This window comes from Ambystoma mexicanum, chromosome 1q, assembly GCF_040938575.1.
Source record: "Ambystoma mexicanum isolate Mex_15411 chromosome 1q, UKY_AmexF1_1, whole genome shotgun sequence".
NCBI lineage: Eukaryota > Metazoa > Chordata > Amphibia > Caudata > Ambystomatidae > Ambystoma > Ambystoma mexicanum.
In genome coordinates, this window is record NC_090922.1 from 801,061,999 (window position 1) to 801,075,918 (window position 13,920).

The 13,920-nt window shown below is 49.1% G+C and overlaps 1 protein-coding gene across 6 annotated transcripts in view; it reads right to left on the reverse strand.

Annotated features, from left to right (window-relative positions):
• SMG7 (SMG7 nonsense mediated mRNA decay factor) overlaps positions 1–13,920 on the reverse strand; it is a 1,316,737-nt gene that overhangs the window by 55,676 nt on the left and 1,247,141 nt on the right. For all 6 annotated transcript variants that reach the window (XM_069641403.1, XM_069641402.1, XM_069641401.1 and 3 more), the window contains one exon: positions 11,155–11,312. In XM_069641403.1, the coding sequence (XP_069497504.1) occupies positions 11,155–11,312 (158 nt within the window). The remainder of the gene's footprint in view (positions 1–11,154; positions 11,313–13,920) is intronic.

Here is a 13,920-nt window from a genome sequence, read left to right on the forward strand (position 1 = left end):
CATAGATTCACATGCTCGTGAATATTCCCCATCAGGCTAGGAATCCACTTAAAAACTATTTCTCCTCTAAACCAATCACTGTCCTCTGGGTCATACTGCCCCCATCTAATGACGGTCCTCTCCCTAAGCTCCACCCCTGGTGGACATCTTCAGATTTGATTTGTTAAGCACGTTAAGTGGCAGTATGAACCAAGAAGAGCCACATAGGGGAAGGAGGGAGGGTTTGCATGTGAATCCATGCCAGACCCATCAAGGAGAGCAATAGTAACAGGTAATTAACTTAAACCTTCTCCAGCATGGGGTCTGGTAGGACAGCTGAACGGAAATGGAAGTCATCAGGCAGACCATCTGAGAAACTGGCCTGCAGCCTCTTTCAGAGACGATATTGACACTGCATCCGGTCTAAGAAGAGAGTCTATATTCAAGCCTGCATCTCTGCGGCAAACACGCCCACACTTTTCAAAGTATGCAAGAAACTGGCCAATCGTGCAGCAGCCTCTTCTGTCACACCCACCCAGGGCCTTGGTTCGGCCCTGGCTGCACACTTAATCTAAAAAACCCAAGACATCCCGTCTGCGCTCTCTTCTACCCCAAAGCATACACCTACACTGGAGCCTCCCTTGGCCCACCCTCCTCTTCCCCATGCACGCCGTTGCAGGCTCCAAAATCCGAATCCCAGCAGCCCTACCCCCCCCCCCAGACCCTATTGATCAATTTCCCGGAGTATGCATGCTAGGGCCTAACCCTCTGCACGCCAGCTCCCTGCTGACACCTGCAGACACCTGCAGACACCTTGGAGCCACCCCAGTTGGAGCCGCCCTGGCTGCCGGGCAGTGGGCTGCCCAGATCAGGTCAGGATAAGGAGGGGTGAACCAATAGGGTCAAGGGGGAGGGTGCAGGAGGCAGAACAGAGAAAGGGAAACTGGGACACAGGTTTTGGAGCCTGCAACAGCATGCATGTGGAAACCCACGGGTGGAGTGTCCTCAAAGGACCTTGAACTCTTAAATGAGGGAGTTTGATCGTTGGACCGGCCGGTCTTGGGAGCAGCGTGCTCATGCCCAGAGGCCAAGTCAGAGGCCTTAACCGATTTTAGGCAGACTGGGAGCCTGCTGTAGCGGTCCTTCTTGGTCTTCAAAAATCCATGGCAGACTTCGCATCCCTCATCATGGTCCGGATGCAGGCAGTAAAGACATTTGTGGTGTCGATCGTCCACAAAAACATTCCTTAGTCCACATTTCGCACAAAGTTTGAAGTCTCTTCAGTCATGGCAAAAAGGCGCAAAGTAGGCCCAAGTCTGGGCCTTTTCTGATCCGATTAAAGAACCTCGAAGTGTGATCTTCACCGGCAGCGGATACCCGCTGTCGGTAGACCTGCAGTCGAACGAGAACTTCAAAAATCTGTCAAAACTCAAATTTTACCCCAAAACTCTGAATATTAGGAAACAAGCTTGAAGAGCATTAATACGACTCCCAACACTGAAGCGTGCAGTTAACATCTGAAGATGGCTACCAGGGGTGGAGCTTAGGGAGAGGACTGTCATTGGATGGGGCAGTATGATCCAGAGGACAGTGATTGGTTTCGAGGAGAAGGAACCTGTAACTGTTGTTCTCCAGCATGGGTCGGGCATGGATTCACATGCTCATGAATATTCCCCGTCAGACTGGGAATCCTCGCTAAAGAAAAAAATCAGTTTGTTTGGTTACTAGTAGAAAGACCGTTTAGAAACTAAACACTGGTCTCTGGGTCATACTGCCCCCAGCCAATGACTGCCCTCTACCTAAGCCTCTGGCAGCCATCTTCAGATTTGGTAGTACGCAAAGTGGCAGTAGGACAAAGAGAAGAGCCGCAGAGGGGACGGAGGGAGGGTTCGCATGGGAATCCATATCAGACTCATGCTGGAGAACAACAGTTACAGGTAATTAACTTGTTCCTTCTCCAGCATGGGGTCTAGCATGGATTCACATGCTCATGAATACAAGAATACATAGCAGTACAAACATGCACAACCACGGGAGGTGGCAAGGCACAACATTAAGCATCTCGTACCTCCTCACCAGGCTCAACTTCAAGCGAACAGGTTGCGCAGCACTGCCTGGCCGACTCTGGACTTCTCCCTGGAATCCCGGTCAATGCAGTAGAATCTCGTGAAGGTGTGCGTCGAGCTCCACGTAGCAGCCCTGCAGATGTCCAGCAGGGGCACACCAGACAATAACACCATGGTAGCAGCGATCGCTCTGGTTGAATGGGCTCTCGGACGGCCGGGCAACGGTGGGTTTGCCAACCAGTGACAGTGCATGATGCAGCCGGAGAGCCATCTGGAAATGGAAGCCTTTGAGAGGGCATTCCCTCGGTTCACAGGTCCAAAGTTTACAAACAGCTGTGATGTCTTCCGAAGACTCTTTGTGCGGTCCACGTAGAACTTCAGCGCTCTAGCCACATTCAGCAAGTGCAAAGTCCTCTCAGCTGGGTACAAAGGCGACGGGAAGAAAACAGGTAGCACAAAGGGCTTGTTGAGATGGAAGTCCGACGGCACCTTGGGCATGAAGGAGGAGGGCGTCCTCAGCACTACCCTTTTCTCGTGGAATGTCAGGTATGGAGGTTTACAGGAGAGGGCCTGGATCTCTCCCACTCGTCGCGCGGAGGTGAGGGCCACTAGAAACAGTCTTCCACAATAGGAACTTCAATGCTGCCGAATGCAGAGGCTCTAATGGCGGCCCCATGAGCCTGGTCAGCACCACGTTGAGCTCCAACTCCAGGGCAGGAGCCTTCACCGACGGGAACGATCGGAACAGTCCTTTCATGAACTCCTTCACCAGGCGATGAGACCACAGAGATGACCACCCCAGAGTTCTGGTGTAGTGGGAGATAGCTGCCAGATGGATCTTGATGGAGGCATGTGCCAGCCCCGCCTTGACCAGCGATAGCAAGTACGGCAGCACTTGAGGGGCCATAATCCGCAGAGGGTTAATATTCTGTGCACGGCACCAGACAGATAACCTCTTCCATTTGTGTCCATAGCACGAGAGTCGAGGACGCCCTGGCCTTTGAAAGCACCTCCTTGCAGTCCGCCGGGATATGGTACCCTCTGAACTCTAGTGCTGGTTCAACGATCCTAGGTTGTGATGGAGGATGGCGCCTCTTTCCCTGGCGAGAAGATCCGCGCCTGTCGTTAGTTTGACCGGGGACGGCACTGACATGTCCAGAAGGTCCGAGAACCAGATCTGCTTCGGCCACGCCGGTGCGACGAGGATCATCTTGCACCGGGACTGTCTGAGTTGACTGATGAGTCGCAGCAGCAACGGCAACTGGGGGTAATGCATACAGCAACAGGCCGTCTCAGGGGAATGAGAAGGCATCGCCCATGCACCCCGGCTGGGGAAACCTGCTGGCGAACCTCCGGCACTTGGCATTCGTCGCCGTAGCAAATAGGTCGATCTGGGGATTGCTGCATCGTCGGAATAGGAGATCCACTTGATCCCGTCAAAGTTCCCACTCGTGGCACGAGCGCAGCTCCCTGCTGAGTGAGTCTGCAATGGTGTTCTTTATTCCTGCCAGATGGAAGGGGACCAGGAGTATCCCTTGGGAAACGGCCCAGTGCCACAGATCCTGCGCTTCCTTGCATAGGGCTGGGGATCTGGTGCCCTCCTGCTTCCCAATGTAGAACATTGTGGTGGTGTTGTCGGTGAAGACCCTTATCACCTTGCTCTTGAGGGACGGAAGGAACAACCCGTGGGCCCAGAACACGGCTCGGAGCTCCAGGACGTTGATGTGTAGTGACCTCTCCTCCGGGAGCCAAAGGCCTCTTGCGTGGAGATCTCCTGTGTGCGCGCCCCATCCTTCCAGGGAGGTGTCCGATGTCACTGTTTCCTGATGTGCGGGGTCTGGAAGTCCATACCCGCCGCTAGATCGGCACGGGTGCCCCACCACCGGATCGCTTGGTGGAAAGTCTCGTTGAGAGAGATCCTGTCTTCGAAGCTGCCCGCCGCTTGCATCCAACGGGTGTCAAGGAACTCCTGCAGTGGTCGCACCCGCAACCTGCATAGGCGCACAAGGTAGATGCACGAGGACATTATGCCGAGTAGGGACTTGACGGACCTCACCGTGGCCAACTGCATGGTCAACAGCCGTTGTACCTTGCCCAGGATGGCCTTTGTCCTTTTCTCTGACGGCAAAGCCAATTGCGCCACTGTGTCGAGTCTGGCTCCCAGGAACATGGCATCTTGCGACGGTACCAAGAGGGATTTCGAGAAGTTGATCGAGAATCCCAGATCCGTGAGCAGCCGGACGGTCTTCACTGTGTGATCGACGGTGAGTTCCCTTGACTTAGCTCAGATGAGCCAATCGTCCAAGTAGGGGTAGACGTGGATCCCCTGCAAGCACAGCCGCGCCGCCACTGGTGCCAGGCACTTGGTGAAAACCCTGGGCGCTGACTTCAATACGAAGGGAAGGGCCTTGAACTGATAGTGCCGCCCTTGGACCACGAATCGTAGGAATTTTCAATGTCCTTTGAGAATAGGGATGTGGAAGGCATCCTCCAAGTCCAGCGACGATAGGCAGTCGCCTTCCTCCAGCTGCCCCAGCACGTGCTGGAGGGTGACCATCCGGAATTTCTGGTACTTGATGTATTTGTTAGACAACGAAGGTCCAGGACGGGTCGCCAATCGCCGGTCTTCTTTCGGACGAGGAAGTACCGCGAGTACACTCCGGAGCCTCTTCGGGACAAGTTGTATCTCGCCCTTTTTCAGCATTGCTCGTACCTCCAGAAGTAGCTGTGCAATGTGGTTGTCCTTCCTGGCCGCAGGTGGTAGACGGGGACACTTTCTTTGTAATTCCAGAGTGGGCCTGTGGGCAGCGCGTCCAGCACCTAATGGTCGGTGGAGATGGACTCCCACGCGCTGAAGAATTTCACCAGCTGGCCTCCCACCGGGGTGCTTCGGTGGGGGCCCGATGCCGCAGCCGGTTCAAACCTGCTTGGCCGAGGCCTTGGCGAGGACGATGTCCTCTGGCCCTGCTGTGGCCTCTGTAGGCCTCCTGCGACGAACGGTCTGCTTGGCGGTACGAGGAACCGCCACCAAATCCTTTAGAGGCACCTTCCGACTTGCCTCCGGAGGTCCGAAAGGGCAGCAGTCGATGGAGAGAAACCAAGGCCCGGGCTGTCTCGGTGTCCACCTTGATGGCTTGCAGTGAATCGTCCACTGCCTTGCCAAACAGGTTGTTCCCGTCGAAGGGCATGTCCAGCACCCTGGTCTGCACGTCCTGACGGAAATCGGTGGCCTTAAGCCAACCGCACCGGCGAAGGCAAACGCTGTTGCCCATCTGGTGAAAGCCGGTGTTGGCGTGGTCCCAAGCCACCTCGACTTCTTGCAGGATTTCAAGGGCTTCCGCCCTCTTGTCTGGGAGGAAGTCCAGGAGGGCAGCGATCTTGAACCACAGCTGCCTGTCGTAGCGTGCCACGATCGCGAGGGCGTTGGCCGATTTGATGGTCGTTGCCACCGATGAGATGACTCGGCGTCCAGCTTCTTCCCCTTGCCGTCTGGTGAGGAAGTGGAAGTTGATCCCTGTCGCCCCTGCAGATTTCTTCTTGGCCGCTGGGGAGACCACCGAATCCGGAGACGGCTGAGCTCTGAGGCACATCGGGGCGGAATCTGGGACCTGGTACTTTCTCATACCGGTCCCTCTTCGCAGGAGCCGTGGACGGGTTCTTGAGGAGCGACAATCCTTCATCCCAGATGTCGTCTAATAACGGTACGGAGAGGACGGTCTTCCTCTTGGCCTCCCATCGCTGGCAGAGGAAGCCCTCCTTCTGTTCTTCGGGACAAAGTTGGAAAAGCTCCGAAGCCCTGGCGATCATGGCGTGGAAAGAGCCAATTTCGTCAGGAGGGGAGGCCTGGGCAGGAGGTGATGGGAGATCCGTTCCGTCGTCACCACCGCCGTCGCTGTCTGTTCCCGTCTCATCCCTCGGTGGAGGGGGAAGGAGGTGAAGGCTGTAAAAGAGGGTGAGGATGGATTTGCCTCCGCTTGTTCGGTGGGCTTCCCGACGGTCCAGGGATGACCCAGTGACCACTGGATCGTCTGCTGGGGCTAAGGGCAACCTTGTCCTTATCTCCGTACACATGGCCTGGATAGCCATCAAGATTGCTCCCAAGTTGTCCTGTGGAGGGATCCCGCCTCGTCGGGATCCCTCCCGTAGGACCGGACTTCCTCGAACTTCTTGTCCAGGATCTTTGCGACGCCAGCCAGCTCATCTTTGGAGGTGGTATCCTGTGTCCATTATGGCTACCGTGCCCCCGCACCCCTCATGCTCCACCCGGAGTTTCATGGGGGTCTTATCGATAGGCTGAAAAGAGGATTCCCTCCGGGGTGGCAGGGAAACTCTAGGCCCGGAAGTCGCCTCCACTCGGGTAGCCTCCACAGGCTTCGCCAGGGCCGCCACAACTCCTTCGATCCAGGCCTTCGCTGGGTGTAATCAGGGCCTTCGCGACTTTGGGCGTACCTGATGCCTTCACCTTGGGGGGAGGGTTGCTGCCTCGCTCCCCCTCGGCTGTTGTCGCCGGGATCGACCGGGGCTTCTCCCGAAGCTTACCCGGGTTCTCCGACTTCCTCTTCACCGAGCCAGAGCGTTGGCTCGTGGTTGATGGCGGAGACATCGCGCCCTGCCTGTCAGCCAAGGAGCCTGAACCATCGGCGCTCCCGGTGCCCACGGACTCGCAGTGCTTTGCCTTTTGTTGGGTCCCCCCCGTCACCGGAGCGCCCTCACAGGTCTTAGAAGGCCGCTTTGACTTCTTCTCACCTGCTGCTGGGCTTTTCCCTTCCAGCCAGTTGGTGAGTCGGGTACGACGATCCCTCTTTGTCCGCTCGGACATGTTCTTACAAAATGCAGTCCTTCTCCACGTGAGATTTGTCATTGTGAAGGCAGTAGAGGCACTGAGAGTGCTCATCTTCCTTGAAGACCTTCTGTAATCCGCATCCAGGGCAGTTCTTGAACAGCTTGGATCCAGGCGTTGTTTCTCCTTTGTCCTGGGCCATGTCCACGCGGGGTAGGCATCAAAGATCTTCCGGAATCCTCCAAGAAGGGAAACTCGACGAAAATCCACCCTTGAGGGGTGTAGAAAAAATTCCGAAACGGGTCCCCGTTGATCGGAAGTAGAATCGGTGGAGCTTCAGGCTCAATTGACCGAAAAAAATAAGAGTAAACTCTTAAAATCGCAAAACGCAGTAAAAGCTCAAGAACTATAGCACGAGGACTCCCAACACTTGAACGTGCGGTAAAAATCTGAAGATGGCTGCCAGAGGAGGGGCTTAGGTAGAGGGCAGTCATTGGCTGGGGGCAGTATGACCCAGTGATTGGTTACTAGTAGAAAGAGTTCAGAAACGAAACAAACTGATTTTTTCTTTACCGAGGATTCCCAGCCTGACGACAGGGAATATTCATGAGCATGTGAATCCATGCCAGACCCCATGCTGGAGAAATACTGTTTAAGAAAAAGCAAAACTTTTTTCTTTTACCAAGGATTCACAGCCCGAATGGGAAAATTCATGAGCATGTAAATCCATGCCTTACCTCATGCTGGAGAACTGGGTTGCATCTGCACCACTCACACTGGCAGTGGGTATCCACTTGTGGATAACCACTGGCTACACGATCTGACTAGCAACAGACGCTCAGGGGGATGTGGATTGGGACCAGACAGTCCCAGCCCCCACATCTGACCACACATACAGCGCACCACTTTGGCCAGAATAGAGGGAGTTTTCCCCTGCGATAGGGCATGCCATATGTAGCAATTTCTGACCACAGAGGGCAGGATGAAGGCCCAAGGGCAGGAGAAAATCTCATGGCACTGCCATTTTAGAGGGCTAGCCACTATAATTAGCTAGTTGCGAGAATTGCAAAAATTCAAAATACGTTAGAAAAATATCCGCTGCCACCAGATAATTCTGGACATATTGCATTTGTAACCAAAATGTCACAAAAGAAAAACCTATAGGGATACAAAGTATCTTTACCATACTTAACTTTAGGGTGATGTGTGCCACTTTAAAAACATATGAAATCCACTAAGGGAGATAGTCTCCCAGTACTGACAGTCTTACAGACTGATCAGGTTCCCCATAAGAGCAGTGCTGGCAGTAACTCCCTAATTCACTATTGTTTGGTCGATTGCTACTCCTTTTAGGTATGCCCCTGCCCAAAAAGCGATCATGACCCTATAATTCTGAGGTGGAATATGGACGAGTCACTCCTTGTTGCTAAGCCCACTGTTATGGATGACAATCGACTCTCAGGTTACCACTCTAGATTATGTTTAAAGTAAAACTAGCAGAGATTCAGTATAACGCGCAGCTGGTAAGGAGTAACTTTCTCTCACAAATATCGGCAAAGGATCTGATGGCCAATGTATTAGCTGGTGAGAAATTGGTGCCTCATCTCTGAAAGGTGTAGGTATTCTGGAAAACATGTTTAGCTGATCAAGGAGACAGCCAGGGCCGCAAAATGACGTACCATGGTATGATGCAGTGCTGCAGAGATAAGTTTGCCCTGTGGACAGCAGCCATAACAAAAAATACCACAGCTGGGACCAGGCACATGGCTAAGTGTGATTTTAAGAAGCTTTTGTAGCTAAAGAAAAAAACTTTTGTGAATCGCAGTGGGAAAGATTGGAAGCATATATAAGGGACAGGGAGGTAAAGGGATTTCGGGATCTAGTGTCCCATGGCTTCCGGGAGGTTAGGCAGGATGTGATCTCTCCAATATCAGACATCGAATGGCCTGAGCATTTTGTGGCCATTATGTATGAGGATGGTGTAAAAATCACTCCTTTGTGGAATGAGGGCACACAGGCATGTTCTCAATTGAGGGAGTCGAGAGTGCTATTTCTGGGACCAAGACTGGTAAGGCACCAGTGGTTCCTGGAATGGAGGTCACCGATTCTATTAACACACTTGAACTCAGTTGCTATGCCAATGACTACTTCCCAGTGTTGGTCTCCCAAGTTTAATTAAACCTATCTTTAAAAAGGGCTTCAGGCTAGATCTGCACCGTTATCGCCCAATTTCATTACTTGACAGCATCTCGAAAAATGTAAATTAACTGTCTGCTGGTTAGACTTGGGCAGTGGAAAACAACATACTACCCATCTAATAGGCTGGTTTTAGAAGGGGTTTTTCTACAACTGACAATGTTTTTGTCCTCTAAATCATTTGATATAAATATGTGAAAATCAGTAGAGGCGTGGTATATGCAGGCTTTCTAGATCTAGTCAAAGCATTCAACTCTATTGATTGCCTGCTTCTATGGAATAAACCTGAGATTGCGAGTTCCTGTCTCTTTATTACAACTGATTGTGCATCTGTATTCAGACACCGGTGCCACTGTAAGAGATAATCCCAGAGGCAGTCCTACTCGTGTGTTCTCCACTAATGAAGGTGTACCATAGGGCTGCCCACTGGATCCGCTTCTGTTCATTATTTTCTTATCAGATTTCATGTGACTCCATGTCTGCCAGGCTGTTTTCCACCCTCGCTAAATGGGGTAATGTACCCTAGCCTTCTTTATGCATAGGATGCTATTTTATTGGATCTGACCACAGAGTGACTTGCTAATAGTCTTAATTATGCAGATTTCAAAGACCAGGGTCTGAAACTAAATTTGAAGAAAACTAAGATCGTCGTTTTTGGGTCGCAAACCAAGGGAGGGATTAGGAGATTATATCATACATTTTAATAAGTGTATTCAGGTGATGGAAGCCAAGATTTATTCCGCCATATTGTATGGAAGTGAGATCTGGGGAAGTGTGGGTTGCACCTCTTTGGATCTTACATTATATATCTATTTGAGGAAGTTTCTCGGCATGCAGCCCAGCACCCAGAGACCCCCCCCCCCCTTTGCGCTGATTCCAAAGCAGAATGCAGGTTTCTAGAGTATTTTCACAATCTCCACTCTGCTTTGGCAGTGAAACCCAATTAGCAAAAGTAGCAACATATGCTACCTACCCCTGGTATAAGAGGTGTTCAATTGTGTAAAAAAAGGGATATTCCCTTTGAAGACTTAAGAGGTGGCCAGATCACAAAACAATATTTGATTATGGAAGCCGGAAGGAGGGAATCGGATATGGCGTTAAACAGTATGAATAATATTATAGCCATGTGATTGATGCCATGAATTTGGTTTGGTCTTGTGGTGATGGCTGCTTTATTAACAACATATTTAAATATATTACTGAGGTTTTTAAACGTAAGTAAAGAACATTTTAAGCTTTATCAAATTGTGTATATTTTAACAGCTTAGTTTCTGTATCATGAACTGTATTGTTTTCACTTGAGGCTGACTGACTTAAAACATTTTGTATTATTTTTAATTGCATCATATTCTGATGTAAATGGTGAAAACAGACTAAAGTATTGATCTCCCTCGTCCATAAGAATGAGAAAACAGCAAGGGAAGTAAAGCAGAAGGCTTTACTTACCTCCAGAAACTCAGGTCAGAAATAAAAAATAAATAAAAAAAAGGGGCGTTGTATGGGAGCAAGGCAGCAAAAATAAAATGTGTCCTCACACTGTGCAACATAACTGAATATATAACCATAAACTTTGATCTTTGTAACAGATTATTGATTCTACGTCTAGTGTTTTATTATTTCACACCGTAATGAATTGTGGTTTCCATGTTACTAGCGGCAATTTTATTAATGTATTAATTGAAGTAATTTGTCAATTGTTGTAGCAGGTCATTTTAGAAGGAGACTGCTACTGAACATTTGCTTTATTTATTTTTTTTAATCTTGAGTTGCACCCACTGACAGAATGACATTTATCTTCCATATATATAACCTCCATTTAATAGTATTAGATTATTGATGTATAGAGGTTTGAACACAATGATTACAAATGGTATACTAGATCACACTTTTACTTTCGAAGGGATGCAGGGTACCTCAATTGCACAGAGTACCCCATAACACACATTAGCAGCACATAATCATGACAAATCAGAGCTTCATCATTGACTTTACTGACAGGATATGAAGAAGCAAGAACAACTGCTCCCCCCTCCTATACACCCACACAAAACTATCCAGGATGAAGAGAATGAATGATGAAAGAAAAGGTACCATTTATCCAGCTTCAAGGAATCATTACCAACTACTTCTCACCTTTAAGCTCTCCATTAGGACAGCAGAGGAATCATCCCTGGTGCCGACATGGGATGCCCAGGCGTTGCCGGCAGGCTGAGGTCCTGGCTGGTGCCAACCACTCACAGCATTAGAGGCAGATGTTGCGGTCAGATAATCAAGGCCAAATCCTCCCATTGCTGAAAAAGAAAAAGCACACGTAATTAATATATTGGGAGACACAAATAAAAGCATGAGATACTCGAGAAACCAGATGTCTTGAAAGTGCAACATGTACCAGTGATTTTAGTGTGCCGAATATTCTATGTTTAGTAAATGGTCCAATTACACAAATGGAAGCAGTTTGTCATTGGCAATGATTCAATTTGACTATGTACTTCAAAGCCTACTTGTACAGCAAGTGCTTTCTCTATATAATTCAAAATGGCAGACATATTTCCATTCTGAAGACACAAACCCAAGGGAAATATTCAATCTCACGTTCAAGCCACAAGGTAACCACCCTGATCTAAGCAAGCAGCATTTTTTAACATTCCCTAGCCCGCTTAGAGTAGCTTTTGATGAGCAGCCAAGGCACTCTTCTCCGGAGGGATTTTGGGTGACAGAAATACAATATAAAAATGTATTGGTTAGAAGAAGTGTCCACAATAAAGAAATACAGTTCTATATGTACTTTAACTTTGTAGGCAACTAAGAACCTTTATATTAACTTGAAGCTACGTATAACATTTCCAAATCTCTCTTGAGGTGATGGCGCAGTCTCTGCTATTCGCAGGGTCACTCGCCTGTTATCCAAGAAGTTTAATTAATTAGAAAGTGTTTAAGTCCCAGTACACTGGCATAAGACATTTTGTGACCAGTTTTTCCTCAACTGTGAACAATTTTTCAAGGGATTAAAGCTTGCAGCTGATTCGTTGTGTGGGATACGGGTACTGATGCTATGGATGTCCTAACATTAAACATGGAACAATGTTAGCCTATCATGCGTGTTACATTAGTCTCCGGCTCTCCAGAGGCCTTCGGTGACCGGAGGGTACGTGCTATGGGTTCTCATGATTACGTTGGTGGCTCCTGCCCATTCAAGGGACCCTCGGCACTAAACAATACTAAAACAGCACCAGAAAGGGGAAGAGAGGAGTCTGCTCCTGCTCAGGAACATTGGGACTCGTAATGTCCAATGAAAACAGGTTCTGGTGATGGAATGATATAAAGGTCCAGTAATGGCAGCAGTTAAGCAGTTGGATGTTACAGGTACTGACATTCTCTTTTAGCACAACTCAACAAGGTTGTAATTCAACTGCGTAGTAACCTGAACCTGTTGGTCTATCTGGTTATAGGCGCTGTTGTGTATATGTGCTCGCCTTAGAGTTATTTCTACAGAGGGTCATACACCAAGGACAGGTCAGCGAGCCAGTAGAGTAGGTGACTTGATTGGTCCAACAGAGTCAAGGAAAAAAGTCACTGGCAGGTCCAGAGGGTCCAATACATAAAGACAATGCTTCACTGTTGTATATAAATTGCATAGGCTTACTTTGTTATGAGTAGGGGGAAGTAAAAAGTACAGTAAACCTTTTCAAAGTACACAATTAGGGGAAAGTCCACACAATAGAATTGTAGAAGTATATTGTTTATATAAAAGCTGTGCAAACATGGTAAGTTATTACTTACCACTCATTGAAGTTTTAATGAGTACATTCAGAAAACGGGACCCAGCAGTCATATGTGAATCATAAGATAACTAAGTCCAATAAGAGCTTTGGAAGACTTACACACCTTTCAATCAAATTCCCTCAAACAGGATCCATGGTTCATTTCCTGACAGAATAAAGCTCTCTGTCACCAACTGGCAAAGACATTGGGTCTATAGTCTTTTGAGCCCCATCCACCCCCCACAACAGGTCGAGCTGAAATTAGACCCAAAAGAGGATGAGAGAACTCCAAAGTTGAAGTCCAGAATCGGAGGATGGCTCTCCCTGGTACAGACTTCAAGATTGGAGCTCGGACAACAGGCCGGAGGTATTGTGGTCCAAGTCGAGATGGGAATAGGTTTGAAAGAACTCTACAAAGCCTTGTAAATTGAATGATAGAGGGAAATTACCCTATTTCCACCCTTTTTTCCTAGCACTCCAATGTTGTGGGCCTACAGAACCAAGTTGTAACCAGCATGTGCCAACAGGAGCAAGTAGGAAGGGCAGTGAGGAATTCCTGGGAGAAGCATCCATCAGAAAGATTAGCAACAGGTAAGTAATTTGTTTTTCTAATGGACTCCTTCCCTGCCAACAATTTCTCATCTTTGATAGACTCCCAAAGCAGTACATACACCTGAAAGAGGGAGAATAATAAGGGCATTGCCTCAACCAGAAAACTCTGGTCAGGGCGCTAGTCAGTAGAGCTGTTCTTCAGACATAGAATCCAAAAAGAGACGTTTAGCAAAAGTGTGCAATGAAGCCCATGTAGCCCTGTACCGGGTCCAGCCGATGGAAGCTCTTTTCTGCCTTGGAAGGATGGATCTTTTGAGTAGGAAATCTGAGATCACCTTCGGGAGGGAAGATGGCCTACCTCAAAGTCACCTTCTCCTTTGGCATACCCCAGTAGGGTGGTTAAACAGATCAAGCCTGGAGCTCACTCACCAGTCTAGCTGAAGAGATGGCGACCAGGAAAATCCCCTTAAGGGTGAGTAATATAACATGAACAAAGGGGCTCAAAAGGAGCTCACATTTAGTGTTAACATTTCGAATGGAACTCCCATGCTGGAACAAAGTGGCGTGGGGGAACCTATTACAAAGA